The sequence below is a fragment of the Amphibalanus amphitrite genome, unplaced genomic scaffold (genome assembly GCF_019059575.1).
Source record: "Amphibalanus amphitrite isolate SeventyFive unplaced genomic scaffold, NRLGWU_Aamphi_draft 000206F_arrow, whole genome shotgun sequence".
Lineage (NCBI taxonomy): Eukaryota > Metazoa > Arthropoda > Thecostraca > Balanomorpha > Balanidae > Amphibalanus > Amphibalanus amphitrite.
Window position 1 is genome coordinate 74316 of NW_024881701.1, and position 14031 is coordinate 88346.

Genomic DNA, 14031 nt, shown 5'->3' on the forward strand with positions numbered 1-14031 from the left:
AGAGGATGCACAATAACTTTGTATATGTTATCACATGATACCTTTCATTCACTGTTCGTAAAACTGGTGCAGCATCGTGATCTTCGCCCAAATGACTCGCTTCACGAATAGGACCCCCCAATTCCCAGTGCTCTGGAGCCGCCCCTGGTAAAGTTATGAACTTGAAATTTTCAGGGAATGTGCCCAATTTAGTTTTAGGAAAAGTCAGAAAATTTCAGCATCGTAGCTTTAGCGGTTTCGGAGATATTCCCGAAAAACCTGAGGGGTGGATAAAAACAACCCCCCTGCCACTAATAGGGTTAAGAAGCACGTTATATTTCACGGATCATTTGGGTCAGGTACATTAAATTTCAGGGTAGATTTGATTTTTGATTTGATTACCTCGAGGTGAATGAAAGCTTTGCCGGGATCAGCTGCTTTTTACGCGAGTTATTCGCAAAAATCGAGCGGAGGGTTCCATCCGACCCTCTGTAAGTGCTAGGGTTAATTTGAATTACGGCCTTTTGGAGTTTCACCCAGTATGGGTACTCACTTATTATGGATCTGAATTGCATATTATCCATTATTATCATAGACTGGCCAGAAAAGGTGAGTTTTGGCCATCCTGTTAAAAAGATGTAAAACAAAATAAACCGCAAATTGTTTTTGTGTTTGATTGCAGGAGTCGTTTTGTCCCGATTGTTTTAGTGTATTTTTTGTCCCGAAACATTATTGACCGGGCTATTCTTTCCACTAACTATTGTTCCTTCACTGATTGTGAACGATGGCAGTCATTCCGATTAGTGCGACCCTGAGACAACGTGAAAAATAAATGCGTTTTGTAAGAAAAACAACATTAGGTACATTACCTGAACAAAAAAAAATTAATTTTACATATTGCGATATAACAGTTACCAGTCTTAAAATTAATGGGATGGTTGATCTCACCGGTCATCCGATTTTGATCTTCTTTTTGGTATGATGTTAAGTTGTAATTATTCAGTTAACGGTTACAGTTACTCTTATCTAATGTCTATGCTAGGTTATGTCTGTTAAGTTTAATGCTTTCAGCGCTGGTCTTGGGCATCTATTTAACGGCACTGTTAAATGAACCCATATAAATTGTTAGCCATAAACTCATCTGTAAGGAGACGACACGACACTGTGTTGTCAGTCGAGTGACAATAATTCATACCATGTTAAACCAATTAACGCTTTATCTTGTTCATCATTTCACTTTTCATCTCATCTTTGTAGTGAACATTCGAGCTTTGCTACGTCTGCACTTATTCACCAAGCGTATGTGAAAACGTATGAAACATATGCGAGTAGTTTGGATTATGTGATACATTACCTCCATTTGCCTTGATTGAACGGTCTTGTATTCTTAGTTTGAACATTGTCAGACAACCTTATGCACAAATACAAGATTGAAAATAAAATCCTTTACTATTTTCCTTCCGCTTGTAAAGCAGTAATGACAAGCAATGACCTTAAATGTTCATGGGACATCCAACGAATAAAAACGTAATGCTTGTATGTTCACATTAGCCGTTTTCACGACGGGCTACCTGGCGAATGCACTTAATTTGACCAATTTTGCAACAAATCTCTTTTTAGTGTTTTAATAGAAAATAACGTCTGATAATTTGGAAAATGAGGTAAATAAGCATCTCGGCAGCCCAAACTTTTAACTTGAAACACACTGAACCTATTTTGACCAAATCTGCACATAATCTGCACCAAATGTGTACCAGATGGCCCTCGTGAAAACGACTCCTAACGTCTTTTTAATGTGTTGTCAGTTGTCTTTTAAGTTGCCCGTTAAGTTCTCTGTATATTTAGTTTAGAACTGTATACCTATCTGCTGTTCTTCGCCGTGCGTCTCGTCCTGGTTCCACCACCACAGATGCCCCCATTCCCAGAGCTACAGCAGACTCGCAGCTCCACGTGCAAGAGATTGAGGCTAGCCCGTCACCACACCACTGTCGGGTCTGGGGTCAACCGCAGGCTCTCTCCGACGGGGGATCGTTCTTCTTTTCAATTGAGCTCAGCAAACGGCCACAGTTATTCGAAGTGTTCGTTTATTGACGCTCTGCGGTAGGACCAGCATGTGCAGACATAAAGTCGACGACTGCACGGCGAGCATTTCAAAAATTCGTCAATAGAAAAGAAGAACGAAAGCGGACAAGCAGCAAAAGCACACGTGCAACGACTGCGCGAGCCAGCGGCTACCAACACCGGATTGAGGGAGAGAGAGGCTACGAGAGGAGACAGAGCGAGCGACACGGCTAGTGGTGTTAGTGTTTCGCGGGACTCGGTTCGAAGGGCGGCGGCCGGCCGGCGGCGGCCGTCCCTTCTGCGGACGGGCGCGCGCGGTCTTGTTAGTGAGTTGAATGGGCGGCTGGGCCGTTCGCGCGGCGTGCTCCACCACCGAGGGAGACACCAGGTGAACACGTTCAGCAGCTCACAGCTAGCTCTACTTACGGCATATTCAGCGCCTGCTGATGCGCAGTGCCTTGGACTGAAACAGAGGAGAGAACGAGTCAAAACTTATCCCTAGAGAAGAGGGACAAGTCACGATGTGTCGATATGTTACGATTAAACGGCGAGTATAGCCGGCATTAGGGCTACATATCAAGTTTATCCTTGTTGAGGGTGTGGATACGTACGACTGTAAAAAAGATATTCACCGCGAATAAAAGGGTAAGGGTTTTAAGGTTGTAAGGCCGTGTCAAACCACATCTGTATAATTAAAGAATGGATAATTTAATTCGATTTTGATTTAGATCATATTTCATTGCGTTGCTCCCAAAGAAGCATCTATGCTGCATCGGAAGAGCTTTCCAAGTTCGTATTTTAGGTAGTTTTGCCATGGCATTACCGCCTATCCCTTTTTCAGCAGAAATGCAGTGTTGATGCGTTGCTCGTTGTAAGAACTGACGTCCCGCATCCACTTGTTCATCCCCTCTCCAATTACGCTCTCCCACGTTGAGGACGACATGGTCCCTCGCCGACCCTTGTCTTGCCGCTCAGGGTGGGTCACTCGAACAAAACACGCGCAGTTTCGTGGCAGGTGGGCGCTATGTCCGATGGCTATCGTACAGAACATCATATTCGTGTGTTGCCTGAGGATGGAAACATGCATATGTGGAACGTACGTTTTTTTCAAGGCTGCCATTGTAGGAATGGGTTCGCTATGTAGAGCAAATGCTTTCGGAGCTGCTCCAATGCCTCAGTCGTTTTTCGGCGCTGAATCGTTGATCATGCATTAATTTCAGCACCAGCAACGCATTATGGAAGGGCATCCTGCAGTGGTCTGCCAATTTCGCGTCCCGCACCGCTGCCTTTGTTAGTTGAAAACAGCTGGGTGATGCCAGACGAACCCGTCAACGCAGGCGGCGAACAGGATAAACAGTTGGCCACAACGACGGACGCACCTGCCGAGCGTGGCTCTCACTCAGCAGCGAGCTAACCAGACACACACTGACAGCTCCCAGCGCAAACTGCCAACGACCGTCGGCACCATGGCGCAGCCGCAGCGCCTGCTAGAGCAGCGGAAACTCAGTCGGACAACCCGCTGGTAAAGCTCACAGACGAGCTTTCCCAGCAAATGGAGGCTGTCTGTTTTTCTGCGCTGTGGCGGAGTGCCGGGTGGGTCGGTGGGACCCGCCAGCGGGCTGGAGATGGAGCGGCTGGAACGGTGACGCCGAGAGAGTGGCTATTTCGGACTGGAGGGGGTAGCGTCTGGATGGACAGCCTCAGGCGCGGCCCGCTGGCCGGCTCCCATGGGCTGGAAGCCTCGCCGACTATTCTGGGATGACGGCTACCTGTTGCCCTCGCGTCCGACAGCGACCGCCGCCACCGACAACAAGGAAAATAGGTCGGGCCTGATTCACATTTGGAAATCGGTAACACGAGAAGCGGCCGATAGAGAACTTCTGGAATGCGCTGGCATCTTCCATGCCCTGGTTGCGTCCTAATGGACAGCCAATCCGACGACGAATCATGACGAATTGGCATGCGTCGCTTCTTGAGACATGTGAATTGATATGGCTTAGAGCGACTCGGCATAGCCCAGTCTATACCAATGCCTTGTTTGGCCTGAGCTCGCTGTAAGCATGTTTTCCTGTTCCGCTGCAGAGATGCCACAGGGAAACTTCGGGAGAAGCATCACTCGCTTAGTTTCAGTTTTGGTAGAACCGAATGATATTGGCCGATTCTCATACGAAATTCCTCGAATTTCCGCCACGCCATTAGACGGTTCCAACTGCTCGGATATCCCGGCGGCCGCTGGGCCTCCGCGCCACCCGCCAGCCGCTGGGGGGGGGGGCATATAGTTGCCCCCCTTTACTTTTCCGACGATATCGTCGCAACGCGAAGAGATAGAGAAACGAAACTTTGCACACGTATTCCTGAATACCTAGCCGAGGTTGTGTCCAAATTTGGTGTCGATTCCATTTGAAATGACGTCACAGTGACGTCAGAAGCCCAATCGTAGATTGGCGTCCCTTAGTTTCCTCACGATATATCCGACATATGAGACCGAGAATATAGGACCGATAACTGGTCAGGATATAGTTAACAGTGTACTTAGACGTGTCAGAATGACAGCAGGTGCTGTTTGCTTCATTTACCGCCGCGTTTCATGCTCAGCGACATCGGAAACGCTCCGTATTGGAAAACGACAAAACTTTATGACGTCACTGTGACGTCATCTTAAGAGCTACACCCACCAAACTTTCCTCAAATATGCGCTAGGTATTCATTTGAAGCTATGCCAAGTTTCAGCTTCGTATTTTATCCGGTTTCGGAGATATTACACCAAACGTAAAGGGGGGGGCAACTTTATGCCCCCCCCCCCAGCGGCTCGTGGGATATCGTAGTGAAATGCGGCCATAGCTAATAAGCTGAACAATTTGAACCTTTATTACAGAATGATTTGGAATCAAATAGAAGCAACCATGCCTTGGCCGACAACCTTTACCTTTGCCTTTTACAGCCAAACTCAATATCCAACCGATGCATACATCCTCTCTCAGCCTCGTTTAGTGTCCTCTCGAAGCCCGTAGTCACAGCAGATTACGATTTGCCCTTCTCATCGAGATAGGAGCTACCGATCCGTAACTCCGCTGCCCAGTCTTCCACCTCCGGCCTCCAGCAAACCACCTCTGCCTCGGTCGTACCCGTCTGGACACTCACCGTTCGTTAATCGGTGGCTCGTGCCCGCGGGCGGTCCGGGGCGGCCGCCCTGCCGCGAGCGCGCCGCTGTCCCTGGTGCGTCCCCGGGTCGGTGTCACTGCCCGTCACCGGCGTCACCAGCACCACTGCTCTCGCACCACCCGCGCACCACCGAGTGCGGCCGCCACGCCAGCTGAGCGGCTTCCAGCTCGGGCGGCGCCGGACCGAGCCCGCCACCGGCGGCGTCATCGGCCGATGGCTGTAAATTTAGCCGGCGCGGGGGCGGCGGCCCGCTCCCGGCGCCCATTGGCCGGTGGCGAACCGACGCTTCCAGGGGCACCCGCTCCAGGGCCACCCAGGCGCCAAGGAAAATGCCTTAGGGTGCACTTAAGACGTACTTTGGTTGTTTGTGCGCCGTTTAGCGTCTCAGAGCTCGGTTTGCTGGCGCCGTATCGTCAATGAATGACGTTTTGATATCCGTTCTTGAATGAGCTGCATTACAGGTGCCTTGCAACGTTACCTGGAGCATGCAGTTTTACTGTTCTGTCACAACGTTTGATTTATTGGTCTTGCCTTACTAACACACTGCTTTCAACTCACAAGGGTGCTGGCCAACAAACAAAGTTATGAGACGGCCGAGTGGCACCATTTTGCTGGGCGTGACTTAGTGGCCGCTAACGACTGCCGTTTGCTATTCCGGCCTCGCTGACGTCAGGTTCATGCACATGACTTCTAAGGGCTGATGCAAACTTGCGATGGTTGATGAAAAGTGGGTTGGCAGAAAGTGAATAGTCGTCAGCCGGAAGAACAGATGCAGGAGCAACCTTGACAGTCACGAGGTTATGGCTCGTCATCCCGGGTGCTCTGAACGAATGTTTGAAAACTCTGTTTTTATATCTTGACCATATCATTTCAAACCCATGATATGACATGATATGATAGCCGATAGGGGACTAGGAGGCATTAGGTGGATGTGCATTTGCTGGTGCAACGCCGCGAAAAACGGTTACTGAAGAGAGGTTGCGCTATTGGGACTGCATTCTTCTGTTGAAAAGTGGAGGAGGGGAGGGGATGAAAACTGCGGGCTGGGGGTGGGTGGTCTTTGGTCATTGATGAGGATTAGAGGTGGCAAAATGTGGACCCGGGGACCCGGTCCAAAGAACCAGTCTGGACCCATATGGGTCCAGACCGGTTCCTGGAAATTTTCTGACGGGTCCAACCGGGTCCTACCATAAACTATACATCTTGCACATTACACATTATTGCAAAAATGAAGCGAATGAAGTGAATGTTTCTTTGCACACAGTAGCTCATGAGTATTCCCAGTGGGAAATAGGCTGTTTTACATGATGCAACTAATGATACCTACAAGTAGTTTGTATTAACTGATTTTTGGGGAACGGGTCCAACTGGTTCCGATTGCAACTAAGACCGGGTCCGACTGGTTCCAGAAATGTCCAGCCGGGTCTGGTTCGAGTCTGGTTCCCAAAATTTTCATCTTTTGCCACCTCTAATGAGGATGCATGCTGCTGAAAAAGGTACTAAAATCCCTGAAAGGCCGCTTTTTTTGCCTGCCGACGTGAACAGGTTCAGGGACTGACAGTATTGGATCCTTTCCGCTCAAAAGCCTTTGCTACCGGTCAAGAATGAACCTGAAGTGAACGAGTGCCCTCTGAAAAATTTGGTGGCATTAGAAAAACAAGTAACCTATGCGTATCAAACTATGAACTCATCAAGCTTGGTTCATACCACTTTTCATGCATTTGTTGGGCGACTTTCTCTCTTATCAGTCACGCCCGTCATGGTTGGCGTCCTTGACCGTCAGGCCGGCCCCGTGTGTGCCGTCCCCATCAGCTGTGCGCCGGTGACCGACTCTACCGCTTCTACCTGTTCTACCGACGGTGCCGACGTTCGCTTCCGCCGTCGGCACCGACGGAGAACGAACCCACAGCGCATGCGCCAACTTGCCCCGGCTAATTTAGACCCATGATCGCGTTACGGTACCCGTATTTGGGACACAGTTGCATGAAAGCCAGACCTTACCGGACAATGAATGTCATGACCATTGGCGAACAGGTGGAAGCAGGTGCTGGCTGAGTGCTGCAACTTCAAGCTCATTTTTTATCTACGTGCCAGAGATTTTGTGAATTCCACTAAAAATAATGAATCTTAATATTGTTAAGGCGGAATCCTAGATGTGGCTGCATAATGAAAAACACATAATCTCCATCCAAGCATATATGTAAGTCCATATATGCGTATGAAAGGGGCGTTGAGCTTGTAAGTGTTTTGTTATGTAATAATTCGATGTCATTATTTATCACGTTCAAATAAGGATGGACAGAGTCTAACATTGAGCAAAATACACCAAACACTATCCGAACGACCTAAGCCAATTAAGGTTTAACCCTCGCCCGTATAGGGGGGGGGGGTCGAACGGACCCCCCCCCCCATGGTTTTTCGCGAATAACTCGCGTAAAAAGCGGCCGATCGCGACGAACCTTTCAGTACCCTCGCATTCATCAATTTTACACCTACCCTGAAAATTTCATGACCCTGACCCAAATGACCTTTGACCTGTGACCTACTTTTCGAGACCATGTTTGGCTGGAATCGCGATTCGGCGTATGTCGGCTCGCATTAGCCACGCGTTTGCAGTCTTTTCGTGGTTTCAAGCGTTTAAACATGTGATATGATGTTGCCCCCATGCATTAGGGTGGGTGTAAAGGTCACCTGAAGGTCAGGTCAGGTCATTGACCTTTGATGACCTCGGTTCACTTTTTCGAGTTTTACATGTTTCTAGGCCAGTTTTTGGAGCTGAATTCGAATTTAGCAACCATATGAACATCTACGAAGTAGTTTTGGTGCCTTCGTAACATGTTACGAAGCTGTCAGAGGCGGTTGCCACCTACAACGAATACCCTTACTGGTTGACCTGACCTGACCTGACCCGACCTGGCCTTAATGCATGAAGATATCATCTGTGATCAAAACTAACATGATATTCGTGATCAGCAGCCCGAAAAACCCCATAGCAGCCACACTTTACGACGTTCTAACAGGTCCCGATTTTCCCGCCTTTGGGGTCATTGACCTGACCTGCAAGGTCAACCAATGCCCTAGGACCTTAAAATTGGGTATCATCGGCTTCCTCTCGTCACGGGCAACACGCTCGTTTTTTCCGCGAAGCTCTAGCTCGATCAGTGGCGAAACGGCAAGGGGGGGGGGGTCCAACGGACCCCCTCCCCCTTATACGCTCGCGGCTGGAAAAACACCAATACGGGCGAGGGTTAAGACTACCTTGAACTATCCGCTGCTGGGCTGCACTACACTACTCTTCAGGTCAAGGACAAACGTTTTCCAACAGTCGACCACTGCCAACGTGTCGTGTGATTCCGCTACAAGAGAAGGGCTTTTTCTTCCCCTCACCCCCCCCCCCGGAATCCAGCACCGTCACTTGCATTGACAACTGCAGGGAAAGGGGACCCTCGTACCCCTGTAGAGACCATTTTCAACGAAACCACCTATGCTATTCTACGTAAATAAATTACTTTTGGTGGTTGGCCCTCCTCCATTTCAAGTCTTGGTTGGCCGGAAGGAGGGGCTTGTCAGCGCAAATTGCTTACGCAAGGGAGCTTTAACGTGAGTAATGCTCTCTTGCGTAATTATTTCACTATGTCAAAGGAAAACCCATGTCAATGGAGGGTCTTAATTAACTAACAAATAAAAAAACGTAAGCAATGGTTTTTCTTATTTAAAGTTATTCCTAATTTGCAATGTCTATTGCTGCTTTCTGAGTGACCTTTACGTTATCAGCATCAGTTGATTGCACACTGAACGATAGATTACATACCTGGCTAATAAGGCACTTTCATATCAATCCCTGCAGCGATGGGCTGGTATGACGTCATACTACATAGTGCTCGCCACGCCTCGCCTCATTTTGGTTTGATTACATACCTTGCAAACATTTGTTCCTTTGAGCCCTTATAATTGACGCTCGATAATGTTTGTAAAAGATTGCCAGCCTCGGATGACCAAAGTTTTGCAAGTAAAATCAATCTATCACACGTTTTGTTACCGTTGTTTTGGTTTGTTGATAGATCTATCCATCTCAGAAAACAAACCAGTAACGACCGTACCGTTTTACGGCGCTTATCGCATAGGCCACAACAATCCGTGGCTCATATCCTATTGGAAATGTTGAAGCAGGCTAACCACGTGGTCAGGGCGGCGAAATGGCCTAGTCTTTTTGTTGCTTACCATCGTACTGATTGCGGTGCCATGTGCCGATCGAATTGTTCGAAAATGTGTCCTAAATGGTTTTGTTAGTAAAAAAGATTGTTCTGTTTTACCTCAACATTCAACAAAAAAAGCAAACAAAAATAAAATGAAGATGCGTCCGAGGTTCGGGAATGTGTCGAAAATGGTATGATACCAGAAAAAGTCACCGCAAATGAACTCACCTCTGTGCCGATCTTTGAGGTGATAGATCTAGGTAGGCCCGCAAGAAAAAACAAAACAAAAATAGCAATAAGAGAATAGAAGAGAAAATAGAAGACTGCTGCATACCTAAGCGTCAGCCAAAAGTGATTCGAAGCATAAATGCTCTCAGATAGATGCGAAGCTGCAATCCAATAGGAATCGATTAAATTAGCTTTGGAAACAAAGCAAAAGATGTGCACATTGTGCAGCCCTTCGAGTTAAAATTTTCGAAACAAGCATACACAGGAAGTCCGGAAGAAAAGCGTTCACCAGCTCAACAGCCATACAATCCAAAAGGTGCTTGATGGCCTCGAAATGCCAAAATCGCCAGAAGGAATACCAAATTGAGCTCTTCAGCACACAGACGGACAACGGAAGCATGCAGGGTCCCCGCGCGGCGGGGTCAGGGTGTCGCGGCGGAGTACTTGCGTACCTAGCTGCTGTTGCTGCTGCTGCTGCTGGGTGGCCGACGTGACCTTCTGCGAGGTCTGCGTGACCTTTTTGTGGCTGTGCTGCGTGGTTTTTCGGCTGACCGCGGTCATGTCGCTGTCGGCCAGGTCGGGCAGCTGCTGCTGCTGCGCCAGCTGCTGCTGCTGGTGCGCCAGCTGCGTGCGCTGGTTGTTCTGCTGCGTGGCAAGGTTCTGCATCTGCAGCTCGGTTGGCACCGGCGCCTGGATCATGCCCTGCGCCGGGTGCGCCGACGTGGTGCTGCTGATGTGACTCTGCTTGACGGAGCTGCTCTGCTGGACGGTGCGTTTGGAGGTGACGCGCCGGGTGCTGATGCTGCCGTCGGCGCCCTGTGTCTGGCTGTTGCTGACCGACTGGCTGACCTGCTGCTGAGCGGCGGCCGCCTCGCTGGTCCGCTGCACGCCGCCAGGCGTCTCCTGCACGGCCTCGGCCTGCTTGGCGAACTGGTGCTCCTGCGTCTGCTGCTTCATCTGGCCGCCGGGGATGTTGGCCTCCATGAGCCGGGACGCGTCCCGAGACTGCTCGTGGGCCTCGCCGCCCGGGATCGCATAGCTCTGCGAGGACTCGCTTTGCGAGCTCTGCTGTTTGGTGATCTCACCGCTGGGCGCGATGTTGGCCACCTGCTGGTCGCTCATGATGGCCGGGCTGCTGTGACGGTCGGCGGCGCTCTCTGCAGCACGTTCTGTCACTGTGTACGGGGCGCGGCCGGCGCGCGGGCGGCGATCAGTGGCGCGGCGCGGCCGGTCGGGAGCTGCGCGCACGGCCGGAGGCGGAGGACGAGTGCTGGCCGACGCCGGCGGCACCCGGCCCGCCGGTTGGTCCGAACTAAACCGGCACCGCTCGATAGCGCCGTCAGCTCACAGGCACAAAGCACCTTCCGTGTTCGCAGCTGCTCGCCGTGCAACCCGAGTGCCGACTGGCGTGCACCGGGGTCGAAACCGGACACGGCGCCGGCTCGCCAACTTTAGAGCCGACGAACATGGACAGTTGGACGGAGACACGCGCAGGATTGTCAAAGAACACAAATAGATCGCCGGCGGCAGCGACAGCGGAGGCGGATTCGACGGCCGCTGAGCCGGTAGCCAGCGGCGCTGTCCGGCGGCCACGCTGACCCCACGGACCCGGCCTCCCCCCACCTGACCCCCGGTCACCGCTGCTAACCTGAGCAGCGATCAGAGAACCTCGGTCGGAAATCAGGCTGTGATCGCTTTGGAGGCGTTTGCGAAGTTTTCTCTCAAAGCACTCTGACACGCATCGTGAGATAAGCACTCGCTTTGGGTATACGGGGTTCAGCTGAAAGGGTTCAGATAGAGATAGGATGAGGAGAATCGTCCGTCCCCGTGAGCTGGCACTCGTTCAAATTCGAAGTCGGGACGACGAGACACGTCGGCCGCTCCCGTTCGGCGCGCTGCCAACGGTATTTCCCGTGATTAGCGGTCCGTACGTTATTTAGCGGCCGCGACCCGACTGACACGGCAGCGGGTCCCATGACTTCTGCTTGGGACAACAGAGCGCGGCAGGAGCCATGGCTCCGGATTGAGACAACAGACACAAATGTGGTGGCCTGGGCCCTGGATCAGCCGGCGTGACTCAAAAGTCAAAACAGTCCTCTCCACTGCATCCAGATGAAAATGTACCAATGGCATTGGTACATTTTCAAATCATGATCATTTGTGAACAGTTTTTTAGCATTTTAGATTCGCTGAGCCTTTCATGCACACGGGAGTCGTGACCATAATCATACGTTGCGGTGTATTTATCGCAAAATTTTCGTACCCATTGAAGGATGGCTGAAACCACTTCCCATCAGATTTAACAGCACAAGCTGGGTGGCCCTTTCTACACTTTCCTGGTCAGTCATCACTATGCCTTTGTCACGATACCACGCCACCGTGAGTCCGCCTTGCCAGCTCAGTTTCCGTGACCCCGTGTCCGCCCCGGTCATCGGCGCTCGATGACGCCTGGTCCGACCCCGTGACGTGTACCCTGACGGATGGCGTCGGTCTGAATCGCCTCAGGGCTCATTTCGCAGTAATGGCTGTGACGACGGACGGCCCCGCCGCCTTCGCTGACACCGGTATAGGATAGCTATGGCTAAGCGGAGCGTTAGGGGCGAACCGTGAGAGGGGGCTGCAGCCTACGCCCGACTCTGATCCGACAGACCCTCAGCAGCCAACGAAAACCGGCGGCGGGGGATGGACAGCGGCAAAAACGCAGAGCCAGCAGCCCACATCGGCTGTAGACACAACAGTGGCGCGGTTTTTGCCGGCTTTGGTTACACCGTGTTGTTGCCAACGACCGTGTACCGTCATTGAACAGTGAGCACCTTCCAGAAACAAACATATGAACTGCGGAGAAATTCATATTGCGAAACTTTCAGTAAAAAAAACAATACATTATCGAAGCGGAATTGTATGACCCTAAAAGACGTTTGGATGGAAGTTGGTAACTGTATTAGTAAGATGAAATAATTAGTTGAAATAAATTGCCTTCAGTTTATTTATTGATCATCCTTAAGATTTAATCGTGATTCTTTTTTTTACTACCGAGCACCGACCGTATTCCTTTTTTTGTCCTATTTCCATACACCTCTTTAGGTTACGTAACCATCATATATTACAAAATGCACAGTCATACTGGGACGAACATTGCTACGTAGCACTATGCAGAAAATGCTTACTTTAGAAAAAATATGCACAGATGATGGTACTGAACGGCACCGTAACTGACGGCAGAAAAGCCGCCGCCAGCAGGGCGTAGGTGAAAGAGTGAAACGTTTTAACTTTCAGCATCATATTTTCAGCGATGGTAAGCGCACCACCGGAATAAGCGACGTTTGGATCTAAAAGATTGGTTTCAAATCGATGATTGGTTTATTCTCAAGTGTTTCCGCCTTTCTGCCTATTGTCACTTTAAATTGTATTGCATAATCGCGCTGGTTTACCATCGTTTCAGGTCCTTGATGAATGTCCTTTGCAACTGTTTCCTCCGTTTACCTATTATTCAAAATTGTCGTTTTTTCAATGACCTCATCCCTGCATTGGTAGCGGAGGTAGCTTTCCTGACCTGTTGTCCCAGCCCCCGCATTCCGGTGAACAAACAAACTCTGAAATGGCTGACGGCCGGCTGAGCCAAGAGGCACGTCAGAGGGCGGCGGCCGACCAGCGACGGCGCCGACGTCAGCGGTCTGGACGGTCACCGCCAGGGCGCCGTCCGGTGACGGCCAGCGCTCACCCGGAACTGTTCGAGATAGGGCCCGACGATGGGCTGCCCAGCTACGGCCAAACGAGACTGGGATCAATTTGTTCCATTTCGTTTGTGCTGCTACTGCCGAACTACTGCTGATAGAGGTTGTAGTATTGCAAATATAGCGACGATGTCCATTTTACTTGCGTTTTACGTGGAAAGTTAGAGAAGGCTTCTCATCGAATGGCGTACGTTCAAAGCGATGCTCTTGAAAGATGGTTGACATTAAGAAAAGAAGCTCGATATGGTTCAGAACACTAACATTTCCAAAACGTATCCATAGACCATTTGGTCGTTCTGTGACAAGTGGGAGACGAATTTTGAACATTCACACAAACCATTTTGGAAATTGTTGGACCGCTTTTTTCGTCCAGTAAATAGCGAAATCAATAGAGGCCATCAAACGTTGCCGTTTGGACTCGTGAATAGGACTGCGTGAAATTGAATAACCCTCTGCTGTCTTCCTGTTGCCTCTTTCCGGGCGTTGTGTGATGTCATGCGTTGGCGTATTATTGCCTAGATTTGTTACGACACTTTGTCCTTATTGATGGATAAATTTTACAACCGAATTGAGAGCATATCGTTTATAATAAGTCACAACATCTTTTTCCCGTTTTCTGGGCATTTTTTTTCTGAGCCCAGTGAGAGATACTCTTAAATTTTAGCCAGTGA

The 14031-nt window shown here is 50.0% G+C and overlaps 1 protein-coding gene across 1 annotated transcript; it reads right to left on the reverse strand.

The window, feature by feature from the left end:
• Positions 1–2046: 2046 nt before the first annotated feature.
• On the reverse strand, positions 2047–11197 carry LOC122385061 (general transcriptional corepressor trfA-like). Its single transcript, XM_043373044.1, has 2 exons — positions 10079–11197; positions 2047–2503 (listed from the first exon to the last, which is right to left on the reverse strand). The coding sequence occupies exons 1-2, from the start codon at positions 10746–10748 to the stop codon at positions 2463–2465; spliced, it is 711 nt and encodes a 236-aa protein (XP_043228979.1). The 5' UTR covers positions 10749–11197; the 3' UTR covers positions 2047–2462.
• Between the last annotated feature and the right edge of the window lie 2834 nt (positions 11198–14031).

Excerpts from the sequence above, each read along its gene's own strand:
- LOC122385061 (XM_043373044.1), bottom strand. The coding sequence starts at position 10,748 with ATGAGCGACCAGCAGGTGGCCAACATCGCGCCCAGCGGTGAGATCACC. Across the intron at positions 2,504-10,078 it reads GCAGCAGCAACAGCAGCTAG|TCCAAGGCACTGCGCATCAG; the intron begins GTACGCAAGTAC and ends CCTCTGTTTCAG.